Source organism: Trematomus bernacchii, unplaced genomic scaffold (genome assembly GCF_902827165.1).
Source record: "Trematomus bernacchii unplaced genomic scaffold, fTreBer1.1, whole genome shotgun sequence".
NCBI classification, from domain to species: Eukaryota; Metazoa; Chordata; class Actinopteri; order Perciformes; family Nototheniidae; genus Trematomus; species Trematomus bernacchii.
In genome coordinates this window covers 15,304,993-15,320,624 of record NW_022987564.1, presented here as the reverse complement: position 1 = coordinate 15,320,624, position 15,632 = coordinate 15,304,993, and the positions used below count along the sequence as shown (strand labels likewise).

General features: G+C 40.0%; 1 protein-coding gene across 4 annotated transcripts in view; it reads right to left on the bottom strand.

The window, feature by feature from the left end:
- The window catches only part of hivep1 (HIVEP zinc finger 1), a 60,072-nt gene extending 48,047 nt beyond the window's left edge, over window positions 1-12,025 (bottom strand). For 2 of the 4 annotated variants that reach the window (XM_034124503.1, XM_034124508.1), the window contains exons 1-2: window positions 11,910-12,025; window positions 9,414-9,538 (exon numbers count right to left, since the gene is read on the bottom strand). In XM_034124503.1, the coding sequence (XP_033980394.1) occupies window positions 9,414-9,453 (40 nt within the window). In that variant the 5' untranslated portion in view covers window positions 9,454-9,538; window positions 11,910-12,025. Of the gene's footprint in view, window positions 1-9,413; window positions 9,539-10,777; window positions 11,432-11,591; window positions 11,872-11,909 lie in introns of those variants that run through there. The other 2 variants (XM_034124505.1, XM_034124504.1) reach the window with 2 other exon arrangements.
- Window positions 12,026-15,632: the final 3,607 nt, after the last annotated feature.

The window sequence follows — 15,632 nt, the reverse complement described above, 5'->3', positions numbered from 1 at the left end:
CATGTATAATTTGTTGGAGCGTAAGCCAATAGAAGCTGAGTGTTACGTAGTGATGTCACGGAAGTAAACAAAGGAGTCCAATGGAGGCATTGAGGCAGAGTGTGTGAGAGTGAAACTCCCTCTGGATTTTTAGTAATAGCAGTATTAAGTAGCAAGAAAACTAAAAACTAAAGTAAAACTACTGTATGAAAAAGAACAATAATGCAGTGAAGAAGACTTCAGTGAGAAACAGAAAGTCTCTCAGGATGAACTATAAACTTACTTTTTGTTTGTTTTTCACAGTTCCTACTGTAAACATAGAGAAAGAGTAATATTTCATGACTTCACAGTTTGCCTGGCAGAAGTGAGTATTGTGTGTATTTCTGCCGCAGTCCACAGAGAGTGTGTCTGGAGGGGAAACCACTGTGTATCCCTGCTTGAGACCAGCTGTTTGACAAAAAGTAAACAAAGACAAGAGGGGGGGGGCTGGAGTTCCTAACTTCCTGCGTTGTTGCCCACAATCTGCGTCATAGGACACACAAACATGGCAGCACATGAACTATACACTGACGAGCCTCAGGCAGGTTGGCATCAGAGCATTTACTGCAAAACGTCTGTTCGGGTTCATAAAACATCAGTGAAATTAAATTATAAGGGAGTGAAACTGGTTCTCACTGTGTCTATTTAACCTTGATCGTCTTTTGAAATTAAGTTGTTAAGTTTTATGAATGAATCTCACAAATGTCCCTCTAGGGTAAATGACTCATTGAGTGCCTGTGAGTGTTTTTCTTTCTTTGTTTGCCCTAGGTCATAAAATAAAGCTTATAAATGTGATTCCCTTTGTTTTTCAGTTTACAATGTGTTACGATCCAGATACAAATAAAGCAAGGAATGTTCTCGCTAAGTTCCTCTCTGTCGTTTGTATCGATCTGTTGCTGTGTTTCAACATAAGAGTTTACATAGGACAGATTTCTTACTAGGGCAGGTGTTAAACCAATATTCGGATTTAGCAACTTTCAGCAAAAATCGTATTATGATGATAGAAAAACCTTTTTTGTAGCTTTTGACAAATTACTTTTATCCAAATGAATAAATCCAGGCAGGCTATAGATACAAACTTTTGTAATTTATTTTGAACATATGAGGGGTCGGTGGTCAAATTATGCTTTGGTGCTTTCTACATGACTTTTTATTATGAGTATTTAGTGATTTTGCATTCATTTGCTAATTATGTGTATAAATATCATGATAATAATAATAATACATTTAATTTATATAGCGCTTCTCATCTGCCAAGATAAATCTTGAAGCGCTTGATGATGTTCGTATTAACCCTTTTCTGCCCAATTAAGTATATCAGTCTGTGAATAACCCATCACATTTAATATATCAAATGAATTCATTTATGATGTCATGGTTAAATAAAATGAAAGATACCAATTCAATGTTTATTTAAAACAGGGGTGGGGAACCTTTTTCCTGTCAAGGGCCATTTCAATTTTTTCAACATCCTCCGAGGGCCGTATCAATTATTGACCTCTGCTTAAAAAAACTAAAATCACAGCCCATTCATTTGGCCTTTCTTTCATGCTGTGCAAAGAAGAAGCAACCTCTTAATCCAGATATCTTGCCATGACTCGCGCATGCATGCACGTGCACGGTTGTGGCATGACCACCAAAACAGAAAGATATGGACACAAGATGTGTGCAAATGTATTTAGTTTCCTATCCATGTGAACATGATTTAAGTGGAGGGGGGAGACCTAACCTCCTCTAGGGGGGTCCGGGGCATGCTCCCCCGGGAAGATTTTTCTTGAAATGTTGAAGTTAAAAGCATCAATCTGGTGCACTTTGAGAGCAACATTAGGAGATCTATGGATACATCTCTCAACACCCATATGAAACAGAACTGTACACAGATTTTCTTTTTCTTTATGGATATTTTACAAATCACTCCCCTTTCAAACTGTATTCTTGTTTATTAATAACAACTTTTTTTTACAGTCATATAGTATTTTATACCTGTTTACTTTATTCTCTTATTTTTTTATAACTATAATGATCATATAAAGATGTGCCTTTATCTCACTGGTTGTAGAAAAAGCTTCTTATATTCGTTAGCATAGTTAGCTAACCAGATGCTAATAACAACAAAGTTATTGACTGTATGATCAGTATGACAGATGAACAGATCGCCACTGGGCTTTCAACTAAAGACACAGCCACGCAAAAACTGCGGCATGTGTACGGCTCCTTATGGGTACTGCAATTTTTGAAGTGCCGGAGCGGCGCTCTGGTGCTCTGCGTCAGAACTGCACCCCTGTCAGACGAGACATATACCACGTGATGACACGTTAGGTTCGTGTTGTGTTTAAGGACCCTGATCTTGGCCAGGAAAAACAGGCACTCGCTTGTTTAATTATTTTGCGGTCCAGATTTCTTTAATTTTTTTCTTTTTTGCGTGTGTTTATAAATTACCTCGAGGGCCGTACCAAATGGTCTCGCAGGCCATATACGGCCCGGGGGCCGGAGGTTCCCCACCCCTGATTTAAAAGCTGACAAGTTGAAACTTTATCCTCAGGAATTCAATGGTTGAGTCATCGTTTGAATACCTTTTTAGGCAGGAGTCTCAAAAAACTGTTTCCAATGTGAACATTTGCTCCTTTTCTTTTCGCAATTTGACAATTGAAAATGGGCCTCACAATCGGCTGTAGAACATTCAAAACAATAATTGTCCTCTATTTTCTGACATTGTATATATAAAATGATAAATGAACGGACTTATAATTGTTCGTTGCATCCAAAAGCTTATTACTCATTCACCATGGAGGCGTGTGAGAAAAATAACATTTTCTTCAAGAGTTCAAGAAGGTAAAGGAGTGAGTAATGGATTTCCAAAAGATAATCTTGTGGGTGAAGTATCACTTTTATTTGTTTACAGTCAATACAATAAGAAAAGAGAAACTAGAAGAATGTGGAAGAGGTCAGGAAGCCGTGTGCTTATGAGATAGACCTACAATCAACCTACAAAATATAATTAAGCCTTGATAAACTTTAAGATGTTTATAGGAAGTGTTTAATATTAATTTCCTATGGTATTGGGTCTGACATTTAACTAAGATTAATTACCACAGTCAGCCGGGGTCGAGACGGTGGTAATAAAACAATTAATTATTTGTGTCCCACAACAGGACAAACTTTGTGAAATAAAGCCAAAAGGAAAAATGTTAAAGTGGTTTTCTTTCCTACCAGAGTCAGACTGCTGCCAAGCCTCTGAGGCAGGAATGACCCGAGAAGAGCCAAGCTTCCCGTCATCCAGCCGAAACTCTGAATACAGAAATAAATACCCTGTGTGTATCTTTGTGAGATTAATTACTGCTTTGTTATGAAGCAATACAAAATAAGTCTAATTTCGCTTCGAGCCCAGAGTTTATTAAAGCTACTCCTGGGCATTAATACTCATAATGTGATGGCTTTGGGGCAGTGTGAGGTGAGATCCAAGGAAAACACATTCTCCACAGCAGAGTTTAAGCATGTGATAGCATGCCACGACATTATCGTTTCCTGTCTGATGAAGGAAAAGCCTTGCTTGCAGGAGGAGAGGTGAGGAACTCGGTCAGAAGGCAAAACAAGAAGCCAAACAATATGTCTCAACAAGTAATCTGAGGAGGAGGAAGTGAGCGGGTACTCCCCCACAGCATGTTGAGAAATGTCACTAGAACTGGGGATGCCAAGTTACGAGTCACCAAAAACAAGCTGTACAGAATTCAAATATAGATCTGCTGTTGCGATTTACACACAGGCTTTGTAGGAACATGCCTGGGGCCTCCTTGAAAACATAAATGCCTACAGCTTTTTTTTAAACATTGTAGGCGACATACATATTTTTACGGATCAGAACATTTTATACATATAAAAGGGGTTTATGAAGAAAATAAAAAAATAAAAACTCCAACACGAGAGAAAAGATTGCTACAAATTGCTACAAAAAGGCACAAAACAAGTTAAACATCTACAAAACAATGCATAAAAACAACTGATCTGAGGCCAGAGGCCTGTACTACGAAGCCGGATTTTCGCTTAGCCGGCTAACTTCAGGGAAAACTCGGGGTTTCCGGTCCTACGACGCTGGTTCTCTTTTTAGCGGGCTAGATCTCCATGGTAACTTATGCTGAGCGGCTAACCTCCTCGGGAGGAGGTTAGGTTGCAGGCTAAGAGATCAACTCAGTGAAAGCACCGCCTGCTGACAAATCAGAGCTCAGTGTGCGGAGTTTAAAGCGATCAAGTCATATTACAGGATAGAGGAAATACAGAAAAACTGCCGTTGCAGGAAAGACGGCCGGCAAAAATCAACTGACTGTGTGAACGTGAAAATTAATAGAATATCCCCTCCCATCTTCAGAGCAATCTGACTATTATAACATTAGCGTTAAGAAAGCTTAATTAAATATCTGCCACAACACAAGTAACCGGATCAAAGTAACAGTACAGTCCGCAGCATATCACATCATAATGTATCATATATTTCCTTATCTGAGTCAGCTTCTTGAGCTTCTTGCAACACTCACAGTGTCACATACTGTATGCAGAAGTATTATTTTAAGCAACACATTAAGTTGACAAAACACTCGAGTCAAATGTAATTAAAGTCAGATTGTGTCTTAGACGGGGCAGTGATATCATAAACCTGTTAATGTACGCATTCAAACACTTTTTCTTTTACCAGCTGTATTCACCTTGCAGGTGCAGCTATGTGGCTTTTATCCTGGATAAAGTGTTTAAGTCATGGATGCTTAAAGTTTAACTTCTTCATATGTCTAATATTATAGTTGACTTTTCATTCAGGAAGTATGACGCTGCGCTGTCAGTACGCTTCTCCATGTTTGTGATTGGTCGAATGCTCCAAATACCACCCCTTTCATGTGAACGTGCACCTAACTAGATAGGACACGGCTGGCTTGAGCGATCCACTTGATAACCCGCGTCGTAGGACCGTTTAGCGAGAGCGCATATGTTTTGGATTAGGCCAACCGGCTAACTCAAACATATCCAGGTTTGGTTGAACCAGCTTCGTAGTACAGGCCTCTGGGGTTCTTGCTCTGATGTCGGAGGGGTGGGGGGGCCTACCTCTGCCCAGGGCCCTGTTTTCACATTATCAGTCCATGACTTCTTAAATGTACAAATAGTAGTTACTTATCTATTTATTTACTTCATATTAGAATATTTTTTACAATGAATAGGCAATGTATGTCTTAATATTGGCCTACTGTTTTTAATTGTTGAGAATAACAGTTTTAAAAGGAAATCTTGACACATTTTTTAGATCCAATTTGTTATTATAATTTTTTTTAAAGAGATTAAAGAGGCAATCATTTCGTTTATCGGTTTTTCCATTTCCATTAGGGTGTTATATAGGTTTTTGTGCAGTTAAATGGTCTGCAAATGCTAAAATCCCAGAGTTACCTCCAGAGGGAGTTTCTCTCCCACACACTCCCCCGCTGCCTGAAACGCCTTGATTCCTTTGTTTACATTCATGACATAGTGACATCACTATGTAACATCCGCGTTCCTATTGGCTAGCGCACCAACACATAGTACGTGATAAGCATTAAAGGTGGGGTAGGTAATTTTGGAGAAACCAGCTCGAGTGCGTTAGAATTTGAAAATACACAGCCGGAACAAAATCTGCCACTTCCTTATAGAGCCCCTCCTCCAACACACACGAACGCGCACATGACCAATGAGGGCACGAGATAAGTTTGTGCACAGATGGAAAGCTGACAGGCAGGTAGGCCATCCAGTTATTTTAGCCGGGCCGGCTAAAATGATTGGTCGTGCTTTTTACAGTACTACAGCTTCCACAGATGACATTTTTTTATGGATTTTTTGTCAAAGCACTTAAGATATTCATTGCTATCGGGATGTTAAGAGCATTCCATGGAATATAACAAAAAGTGTATCTCGAGCCGGTTTCTCAAACTTACCTACCCCACCTTTAAACATGTCACAGTAGCGGCACAAAATACAAATATGAACTTAAAAAAAAAGAGCATAATAGGTCCCATTTAAGTGAAATGTGAAAATGTTAATTGAACAAATATCCGCAACATCACTTATGAATGACCTTTAAAAAATAAAGCCATTAAGTCTGCGAGAAAAACTCACCAGCCATTTAAATATTTGGATAAATATGTTAATTAGATGGATACAAATGTGTCTTAACACATTTTGTATTACTTTTATAAATGTGCCCCTTGCTCTTCACCTGCCCCTGAATTAAGGATGTTCAATTCCAATCAAATTGCTATCATTTATACTCTTTACACGTACCGATCTTTTCCCTTTAAGTACAAAAACACCAAAACACTGCAGCAACCCGCAGCTCTGTTGTCTGCATCGTGAGAAACAGTGAGAGAGCAGTCGCCATTAAAAATAGAATCAAGTAACATTTGGCCGCTGTCTCTATCATCCTCTATTGGATGATGGACTGTTCTAAAACTTAATTATTTATGTTGTTTGGCCAAGTAATCTTAATGGAGGTAAAAAAAAAGGAAGTGTTTGTATGATAAATAAACAGAGGGACGGACATGAGGAGATCTGCCATGTGGATCTGCTGCTGGCGAATGGCAGAGATGCACATTTTCACACCCAGCATGGAACGCTGCAGATTTGTAGATCTGTGAACTGCAAACGTCTGTTGACACGTAAATCTGTCAATTCTCAACATAACATGAAATCCTTCAAGCCAATTGATGTTCTGTGTTAGCTTGGGAAGATGCTGCAACTTCACTCTCAGCCCTGTTATCTTTAATATGAACTATGATTGCATTTTCTTTGCTGCACGGGGATGCATCTCATCTCAAAAGATGTCTCATTTTCTCACACTGCGACACATTCATTCTCACCACACACTGTTTGAAAAAATACTTTGTCTACTACACGTTGGTCTCATCAGATACGAGACAATATCATCGGCACTAAGGGAAATCAAACGTAAACTATGCAGCAACTGACTCTTTCTTTCCCACACAATCTCCCCCCCCCCTGCCTGAAACGCCCTTCCATTGGACTTGTTTGTTTACTTCTCTAACATAATGACTTCACTTTGTAACACTCGTGCTTGAAATGGCTAGCACTCCAACACATTGTACATGATAGTCTAAGGAGCTGGACATCTGGAGGCAGTTGACCAATCACAACAGAGCTGGCCAGCTAACCAATCAGAGCAGACCCATGAATGAATAGACTTATAATTGTTAGTAAGTTCCATCGAAAGATTATTACTCATTCACCATGGAGGCGTGTGAGAAAAAGAACATTTTCTTCAAGAGTTCAAGAAGGTAAAGGGGTGAGTAATGGATTTCCAAAAGATAATCTTGTGGGTGAAGTATCACCCACAAGATTACAGTCAATACGATAAGAAAAAAGAAACTAGAAGAATGTGGAGGTCAGGAAGCCGTGTGCTTATGAGGTAGACCTACAATCAACCTATAAAATATAATTAAGCCTTGATAAACTTTAAGATGTTTATAGGAAGTGTTTAATATTCATTCAGTTAGGGTTAGGGTTAACCAATCAGAGCAGACTGGGCTCTGGTTTCAGACAGAGGGTGAAAAAAGGTGCTGCAGCACAGGCAGTATGAGAAAAATAAACTGCTTCGAACCTTAAAGCCATATCATGTCATGCATTTCATAGTAGAGGCACAAAATAAAAATATGAACCTGAAAACAGGGTATATGCAGGAATCCTAAAGTCAAATGTAATACCTTTCAAGACCTTTTTTAAGACCCTTTCCATACATTTTAAGACCTCATCGCCACTTGTTTAACAACCGGCGTAAACGGACCTTCGCGCGCTATCAAGCAGTGAGCGTGCGATGTCCTGTTCAGATGACGTCAAATCCAACGGGATGCCATAAATAAACTACACAGAATCACACTACACACCTACGCAATGATTACATTCAGGCAGACTGTAGAATACAACCTCTTTGGACAATTTATATACTTATTGAAAACAAGCTACAAAATGTAATACCTTGGAAAATGCCGTTTAATACTTTTTAATAGCCTTAATTTTCGCTAAATTTATTTATCAACTTTTAATACTTTTTAAGACCCCGCGGACACCCTGGAAAATAAACATTATAGGGCCCCTTTAAGCTAGAGAAACTCGCTTTTAGTAGATAAAAGTATAAACAGCCTTTTACTGTCGCACATTCATCATTCTGCGCAGTGAAGGTCACACATTAAAGTACAGCAGCAAAAAGGAAAGCACAGTTTGGATTAAAGAAAAAGTATGTCCATCCAATCGGATAATGTTGAATTAAGAGAGAAATCTGCCTCTTCTCTTCCTAAACTTAAATAGTTTAAGTTTGAATCGGGGAACCAATCCAAACTAAACCATGTTTACTCACTTAATCAAAATAAACAGCCACCACTTTTGGAGGGAACGCTGGCTGACTCCAAGAAAAGGAGCAACTCCAGTGGAAACGGTTTGGTTACACAGCTAAAGGTCAGATATACAACAGGGCAGAGTAACGTGCAGTGTGAGAACCCTCTCTTGCAGGAAGAAGCAACAATTGAGGAAAGAAAAGCCAAAGATCACATGATCATCGCTGTCCTATGAAAACATGCATCTGCCCTGCTGTCAGCTTAGCTCCAATGCTCTTTGATCAGATAGTGGATCTTTCATTTTGGCAGCTATGTTTTTACCATAAAATGTAGTGTTTTCCTCCTAGTTACAAACACTTAATACAACAAACAATTGTCTTATAATCAACTGGGGATGTTTCGAGGCGATATTTAATGGTTATTAAAAAGAATCAGTTTTTGTGCAAAATGTATAGAATGTTACAATACATCTTTAAAGCAACATTATGTAAGTGTTTTATCACAAAAAAATATATTCAAAGTCACTAGTCGACCAATGTTAACTGTGAGTGAACTGCACTCGTTGTCGTATAAAAATACTGTATTATGTTGCTTTAAAGGTCGTTTCTGCTACTCTGAACTAGAAAATCTCCACTTCAGTAGAACTAACACAAAATGAATTCCTATCTCTATGTTGAAGGTTTTTTACAGCGGCCTTTGTCCTCGTCTTTTGAGATATATAGTTTTCAATGGAAAGCAACAATGAAGGTTTTCTCAGTATTTTATCATTATGCCATGAATGGATCATGTAATGTCATGTAATCACTTTAAAGCTTTATCACCAAACCGGACCACCTACTCTTACCAAGAACTGTATCCATGACTCAAATCTTTCCGTATTTTACTCATGGGATGGAAATAATCACAATATTTTTGAGCCAAACATCTCAGACCAACATCATTTAAACACAACTGAGCAGTTCCTCTTTATGCTTTAAAAAAAAAAAAATCAAGAGAAGCATCAGCTGACAGGAAACGCAGCACCCAGCAGTGTGAACTCACCTTTTAAGTTTTTCGGGTTGTTTTGCTTGGTGCGCGGCATCTTTTCCGCCCTCAGTTCACAGGTGCATCATGGGGAATGTTGGACCTTGAGAGGAGCTGACTCCTATGCCACAGTGTGGGTACATCTACAGAAAACACACACATATATATTGAGTCAGAATCAGCAAAACATGAGCTCCACAGATCAATAAGGCACTTTGCTTGGCCTTGTAGAGTCCTCCGCTCTCACTAGGCAGCCGAAGACGAAGCTGATGGAGTTTATTTCATGAACAGGTGCCCCAAACACGGCAGGACCTTTCATTTCAGGCCTCTGAGCTGCTGTGTAATAATGTGCAGTGCGGTTCAAGCTACTGTCAGTGGGAGGAGGTGTGAATAAGTTCCCCTCATATCAATATAACCTCTGCAGCAGCTGCTATCTGCCACTCTGATCTCACACAAAAGGCAGAGAGGTGGAGGATCGCCTGTTTGTTGGGGAAATGTCTGATTGACATGGCAGCGGCTGATACCCGCTCCTCACGTTGATGAATGTCAGCACGGATGACGAATGATGCAAACAATCAGGTCCTGTGTGTGCCTGTGATGAGCGCTCGGGCAGCTGGATGGCCACACAGAGGTCACTATCTGTGGAAGTTAGATCACCGCAGAAAGTCACAACATCAAGAGACTGAGCCCACCTCTCACAGGGGGGGTGTTGTTTTCATTCTGATGCCCTTTCACAAAATGTAAGATCAAAAGCTTTATATAGGTTGAATGGTGATTCTGTGTGGTGGTGGTGGTGAAGTTAAATGTTACCAAACCCAGCAGAAGCTTTTGTGTGCCCCACGATGCGCAGACAATCTCTCCTCTGCATAGACACAATCATAACATCATGAATAAAAACCTCATTAATCATATTTAAAAAGCTCTCCCTTTCATCACCTCCAACATGTCCCCATGTAACACCTCCACCTCCTGCAGGAGCAATGCACGTTGCAGAGCAGCAGTGCTCCAGGAATCAGCCTTTGTTTCCCTCCACACCGATATTACATAACACTTACTACAACTGGATGATGGTTTTTTGCTCCATACAGTTACATGTGGCGCTGGCGCAATGACATCACCTCACTGTGGATTTTCGGTTATATAGAGAGTTGTGTGTGTGTGTGTGTGTGTGTGTGTGTGTGTGTGTGTGTGTGTGTGTGTGTGTGTGTGTGTGTGTGTGTGTGTGTGTGTGTGTGTGTGTGTGTGTGTGTGTGTGTGTGTGTGTGTGTGTGTGTGTGTGTGTGTGTGTGTGTGTGTGTGTGTGTGTGTGTGTGTGTGTGTGCACGGTGGCTGCAGCAGGTCGCTTGAACAAAAAAACGCTAGAAGCATAAGGAGCGTCTCACCTGCGATGCACGGTTTGGTTTCAGTCCAGGATCGACGGAGCGGACGCTGAGGCGGAGGAGAGGGACGTGCACTTTTTCTCTGGCGTGTCTGTCAGTCCGTCTGCCAGCGCGTCTGCGTGCCTCTGTGTGTGAGCGTGCGCGCCAGTGTGTGTTCATGTGTGCGTGTGTGTGCGTGTGTGTGCAGATATTTGGGGAAACACCCTGATACTGACACGAGAAGGGAAAAAACAAAACATAGGCTACATGGTGGTTCAAGCGCTGCGCTGTAAGGCTATGTCTTTAACACAGGCGGGCTGGAATACACTAACAGGTGACTAATGATGATTTCCGTTCACACCTGATGATCTACAGGAGGTGTGATGTAAAAAAAAAATAAAGAAAAAAAAACATTGAACGCATAGTTATTGGCGATGTTATAATTAATACAATTATCATTAAAAAAACGTAATTTTAAAGTGATGCACAGATTATTTTTTGTGTGCAAGGGTCGCCTACTTCACCAATCAAACGCAGCAGGATGAAAGGGAATCATTGGGATTTAAGTGCATGCAATGAAGTCAGCAAAAACAATGCGTGGGAATAGCGTGTTTTGTGCCTGTTGCAACACGTGAACGCCCTGTGAGAGAGGGAGGAGCCAGGGAAAACCCCTCGCCGTCTAGCTGCAACAGCGCTCGAATGGGACACTTCCCCCTTATATCCAACAAAACCCCGCCGCGGCCAAAAACCTCACACACACATGCCCATGTATCACAACACTGGCCATGACAGTGAACACATGAACACAGTGCAGGGACGGAAATAGCTTGTGGCTTACCTACAGAGCAACAAAGAGCGCTGCGTAGACCGGGGAGCTCAAGTTGTCTCCTCTCAGAGCACGGTTTGCTGCAGAAGTCCCAAACAACACTGCGCCAAAAGAAAACAGCACCTGCCTCTTCCTGACACTTAGCAGAGCCTGTAAAGTTCACAGCAGGCTGAAACCGGACAGAGCGATAGAAGCATGTCCGACTCTCTCAGGCTGCAGCTACCGACAGCGACCTATATCACATTGACAGAACCCCGCTCAGGCAGCGGCTCCAGCGGCACAAAGACACAGGGAAACAAATCAAGCGCACTCAAAATGTGTAATACTCACAGGTGCAGGGTTGAAACACACCTTTAGTGTAAGGAGGAGGAGGAGGGGGGGTACAGCTCTGTATTTTCTCCCTTCACCTTCTCTCTCACTTTCTATTGCAGGAAACAGACAGGCCCTCTGACGTCAACGGGGGTCCCGTCTCCGCCTCCCAGCTACGGGGTGTCCTCGCCGTGCAGCAGGGGGGTCACGACGGCCGCTCCACCACCGCAAGGCCGATGACAGTGAAGCCAACATTCAAAGGTGGAAGGAAATGTAATAAGTACAGTAGCCGATTTAAGTATAATTTTGCAGTATTTGTGCAATACTTAGAATCTTCTTTGTATGTCTCTTTCTACTATGAATGCACCACAGTTCAGAGGGATATATATTGTACATTTTACTACGTGTAGGCTACTGTTTATTTGACAGCTTAACAATTTTGCACAGAAAAAATATTAAGATTTGGAAGGAAAGTATTTCTTGTAAAAATTATAAAAGTTGATTTTCTCTTTAATTATTTTGATCATTTCAAAAGCAAATAGGTTTGTAGGCTACTATTGGTTGCAAGCAACCAATGTGAAAGTGTCACTTCATACACTGGGTAATTGTGAGGGGATTTCTTACTATTTCTACCAACAACACACACTCTCAATCGAATAGTCCAGAAAATACTAAGCAGTAAGCACCTTATTCATCAATAATTGTGAGTTCCAGTCTGGTACAACATGGCTCCACTTGTGCTATTCTTCAACCAACTGCAACAGTAGGCTACCATCCAGTAAAAGGGAAGCATACTTAGGCTACTTATTTAATATTATTTGCTAGATTTGTACTGGTGGTTAATTAAATGACGTGAGTAGGCTAATTTCAACCGTGTTATTCCGTATTTGTGAGGCTACACTACCTCCTCTTCTCTCGGTAGAATTGTATTATCGACTTTGGTCGCTTCTGGAGGATACGGAGCTCGAGTTGTTTGTCGTAGCCCCCCTTGGTGGACCCCCACCCACCCTCTCTTCTGCACATACTTTAGGACTGACGGTTTTCCCGGAGGTTCCTTGTTGTCAGGTCACGTTGTGCCCCTCCGCCACTACCGACCGGGCTTTCCCATGTACAAACCCGCAGCGGGCTCATAACACTGGGCCTTTCTGCTACAGGACCTGTGCCCGTAAGGTAGGCTATATGAAAACCTGGATAAAAGGTGGCCGTTGCTACAAATCAAATAAATACATTTTGATACTATTCAAATGAAATGTAAGAGGTCTGTCTTCCGAAATGACCAATGTTCTTGACTTGTAAACTTCACCAGCCTGGCCTTATTAATGGTGTTTAAAGAAGATATATAGCCTTATTCAGGTGGATTGGGGTTCCCCAAGTAGCCTATAGGTTACAAAAACAATACAATTAGGTTTACTTTTAAGTTTAACAACGTATAGTGCAATCCACTGGTGAATTTGATAGCCTATATCCTATAAGTGGAACTACAAATATAGACTTTTTTTCTACATTGAACAGTTAGACTGGAAGGATTATTTTGTAATTTAACATAAACACGTTTAGCATCAAAAACCTTGAGGCAGGGAAAGATCTGGGTTAATCTACATTTGTTTGTGCATATGTTCCCTTTTAAGTATTTTTTTATTTTTTATAAATAAAGGTAAAAGATATGTTTCGGTGCAAAGCATGTTTTGATGTAAGATCATGCATGCATGCTTTCCTATGGTCACACTATGTTTTAAATAGAACACATGCATAAATGTTATACTTTAAGCCTCCTCCTCACTACCACCATTTTGCGTTGTATGTGCGATAGATATGCCCTTGATTTATTAAACTTTTAATTTGTGTACGTTTGTCTTCATTCAAAATCTATAACACAATCTAAATGGAAAATAAAAAAGAAATTAGGTGAATATGGCATATTATATATTTTTAAGGAAGAGGTTTATATTTGTACAATGTACCGAGACAACACGTTTAATACAACTACAGAAAACTACGATGGGATGACTCCTGATATGAAGCCAAATCCTATCTTCAAACTCAGCATTCAATGTAATTGTAAACTTTGACTACATCTTAAATAATCTTATCTGGAATGGCTTCAAAATGGCTTCTCAGGTAGTTTTTGCCACAGCAGATGTCTCCAGGAGCACATTTTGCCATGATGACACACACAAAGACTGACAAAGTTAATACAATACAAGCGTCGCTGTTGTGGCTGGTAATAAATACAAATGTAATAAAAGTGTCTACGAGCAGCTGGTTTGCCATTGGTTACCTATCCACAAAACGTATTTGTAGACATTCAGAACACTTGACTTTCAACTTAATTTGCATTAAGTGACTTAACTTTCCGGCTCTATTTGTGAGAAAACAGTGCTAACGTACACTCAACAACCAGTCTAATTACAAACACTAAACACCAGTGAACTGAAATGATCAAACATAACATCTCTAACCCATTTTGATTCTCAAACATAGGCATATAGAATGTCTGCCCCCCCTTGTATACTAGCACTATCAGTAAAGAAAAGGACGAAGCTAATGTCATTTGGCAGACTAGCTAGCAATGAGCTATGTGGCACATTGTAAACGGCTTGAGAAGTACCTACCATTCATCAACAAAGGGTTAGCAGGCAGGTTTGTTTAGTCAACTGTCAATTAAAAAAGGAGGCTAAAGGAGCTAGCTAGCTAACCCAAGTGAAGAAATGTGTTCTCCCTCTAAAAAGTAAAATATGATTTCCCAATTATGCTAGAGATCAAGCTACATCGATTATATTGTATAAAATAAGCCAATTATTTTTTTATTTTGATCAGGCCAAATTTCACTGTGTGTGCTGTGTGCTCTGCATGTGTGACCATTAAAGAGGGTTTCATCCCTCCCAATTCTATTCTATTCTATCTATTGAAAACTAGCTGACAATAAAATATATAAAGGGTCTAACTGCCTTGACACATAGATTAAAATGACCTTTTGTGATCACACTCTTAAACGTGTTTTCCCTGCAGTGATAACTAATATTTTCCACAGTAGCTTAGCTTAACCCTTAGATGCATAAGTGGGTCTTTTTTGACCCGGTGAGGTGGTTTTCTTGAAGTATCTTTGTAATTACATTTTTTTATTATTTCATATTCCAGCTATTCCTCAAAAAACATGTTTTGGATATCATGCCATTCAAATTTTAAATTTAAATTTTAAGAAATTGTAGTTTTTGTATTACTACCCCAAGCTTCCATAAGTGGGTCAAAAATGACCCGCATGCATTTTCTATGGAATCCTATTATATATGGGAACCTTTGATTCTTATCACCTGTTGCTGTCAGGACTAAATTCACTGTAGACCACACAGACTACATCACAAGTGACACCTCTCAGGAAGATTATTTTACACAGCAAGATCTGATACCTGTCAGTATAATAATAATAATAATAATAATAATAATAATAATACATTATATTTGTATAGGGCTTTTCAAGGACTCAAAATCGCTTTACAATATAAGGGAAGGTTAGGGTGGGGGGTATAGGACTATCAAACTTGATTAACCGGCATGGATTGATGGGGGGTGGGCTATGAGTAGACAAGAGGAGAAGAGATGAGTTTTGAAAAGGGACTGGAATACTGTGAGGGTCTCAGAATAGCGGAGATCTTTGCAATTTTTCTAAAATTATAAATAGTAAAAAATTAAATATAAAATATTTCTAGTGTGAACCAAAATATAATACTAAATATTATACAAGTG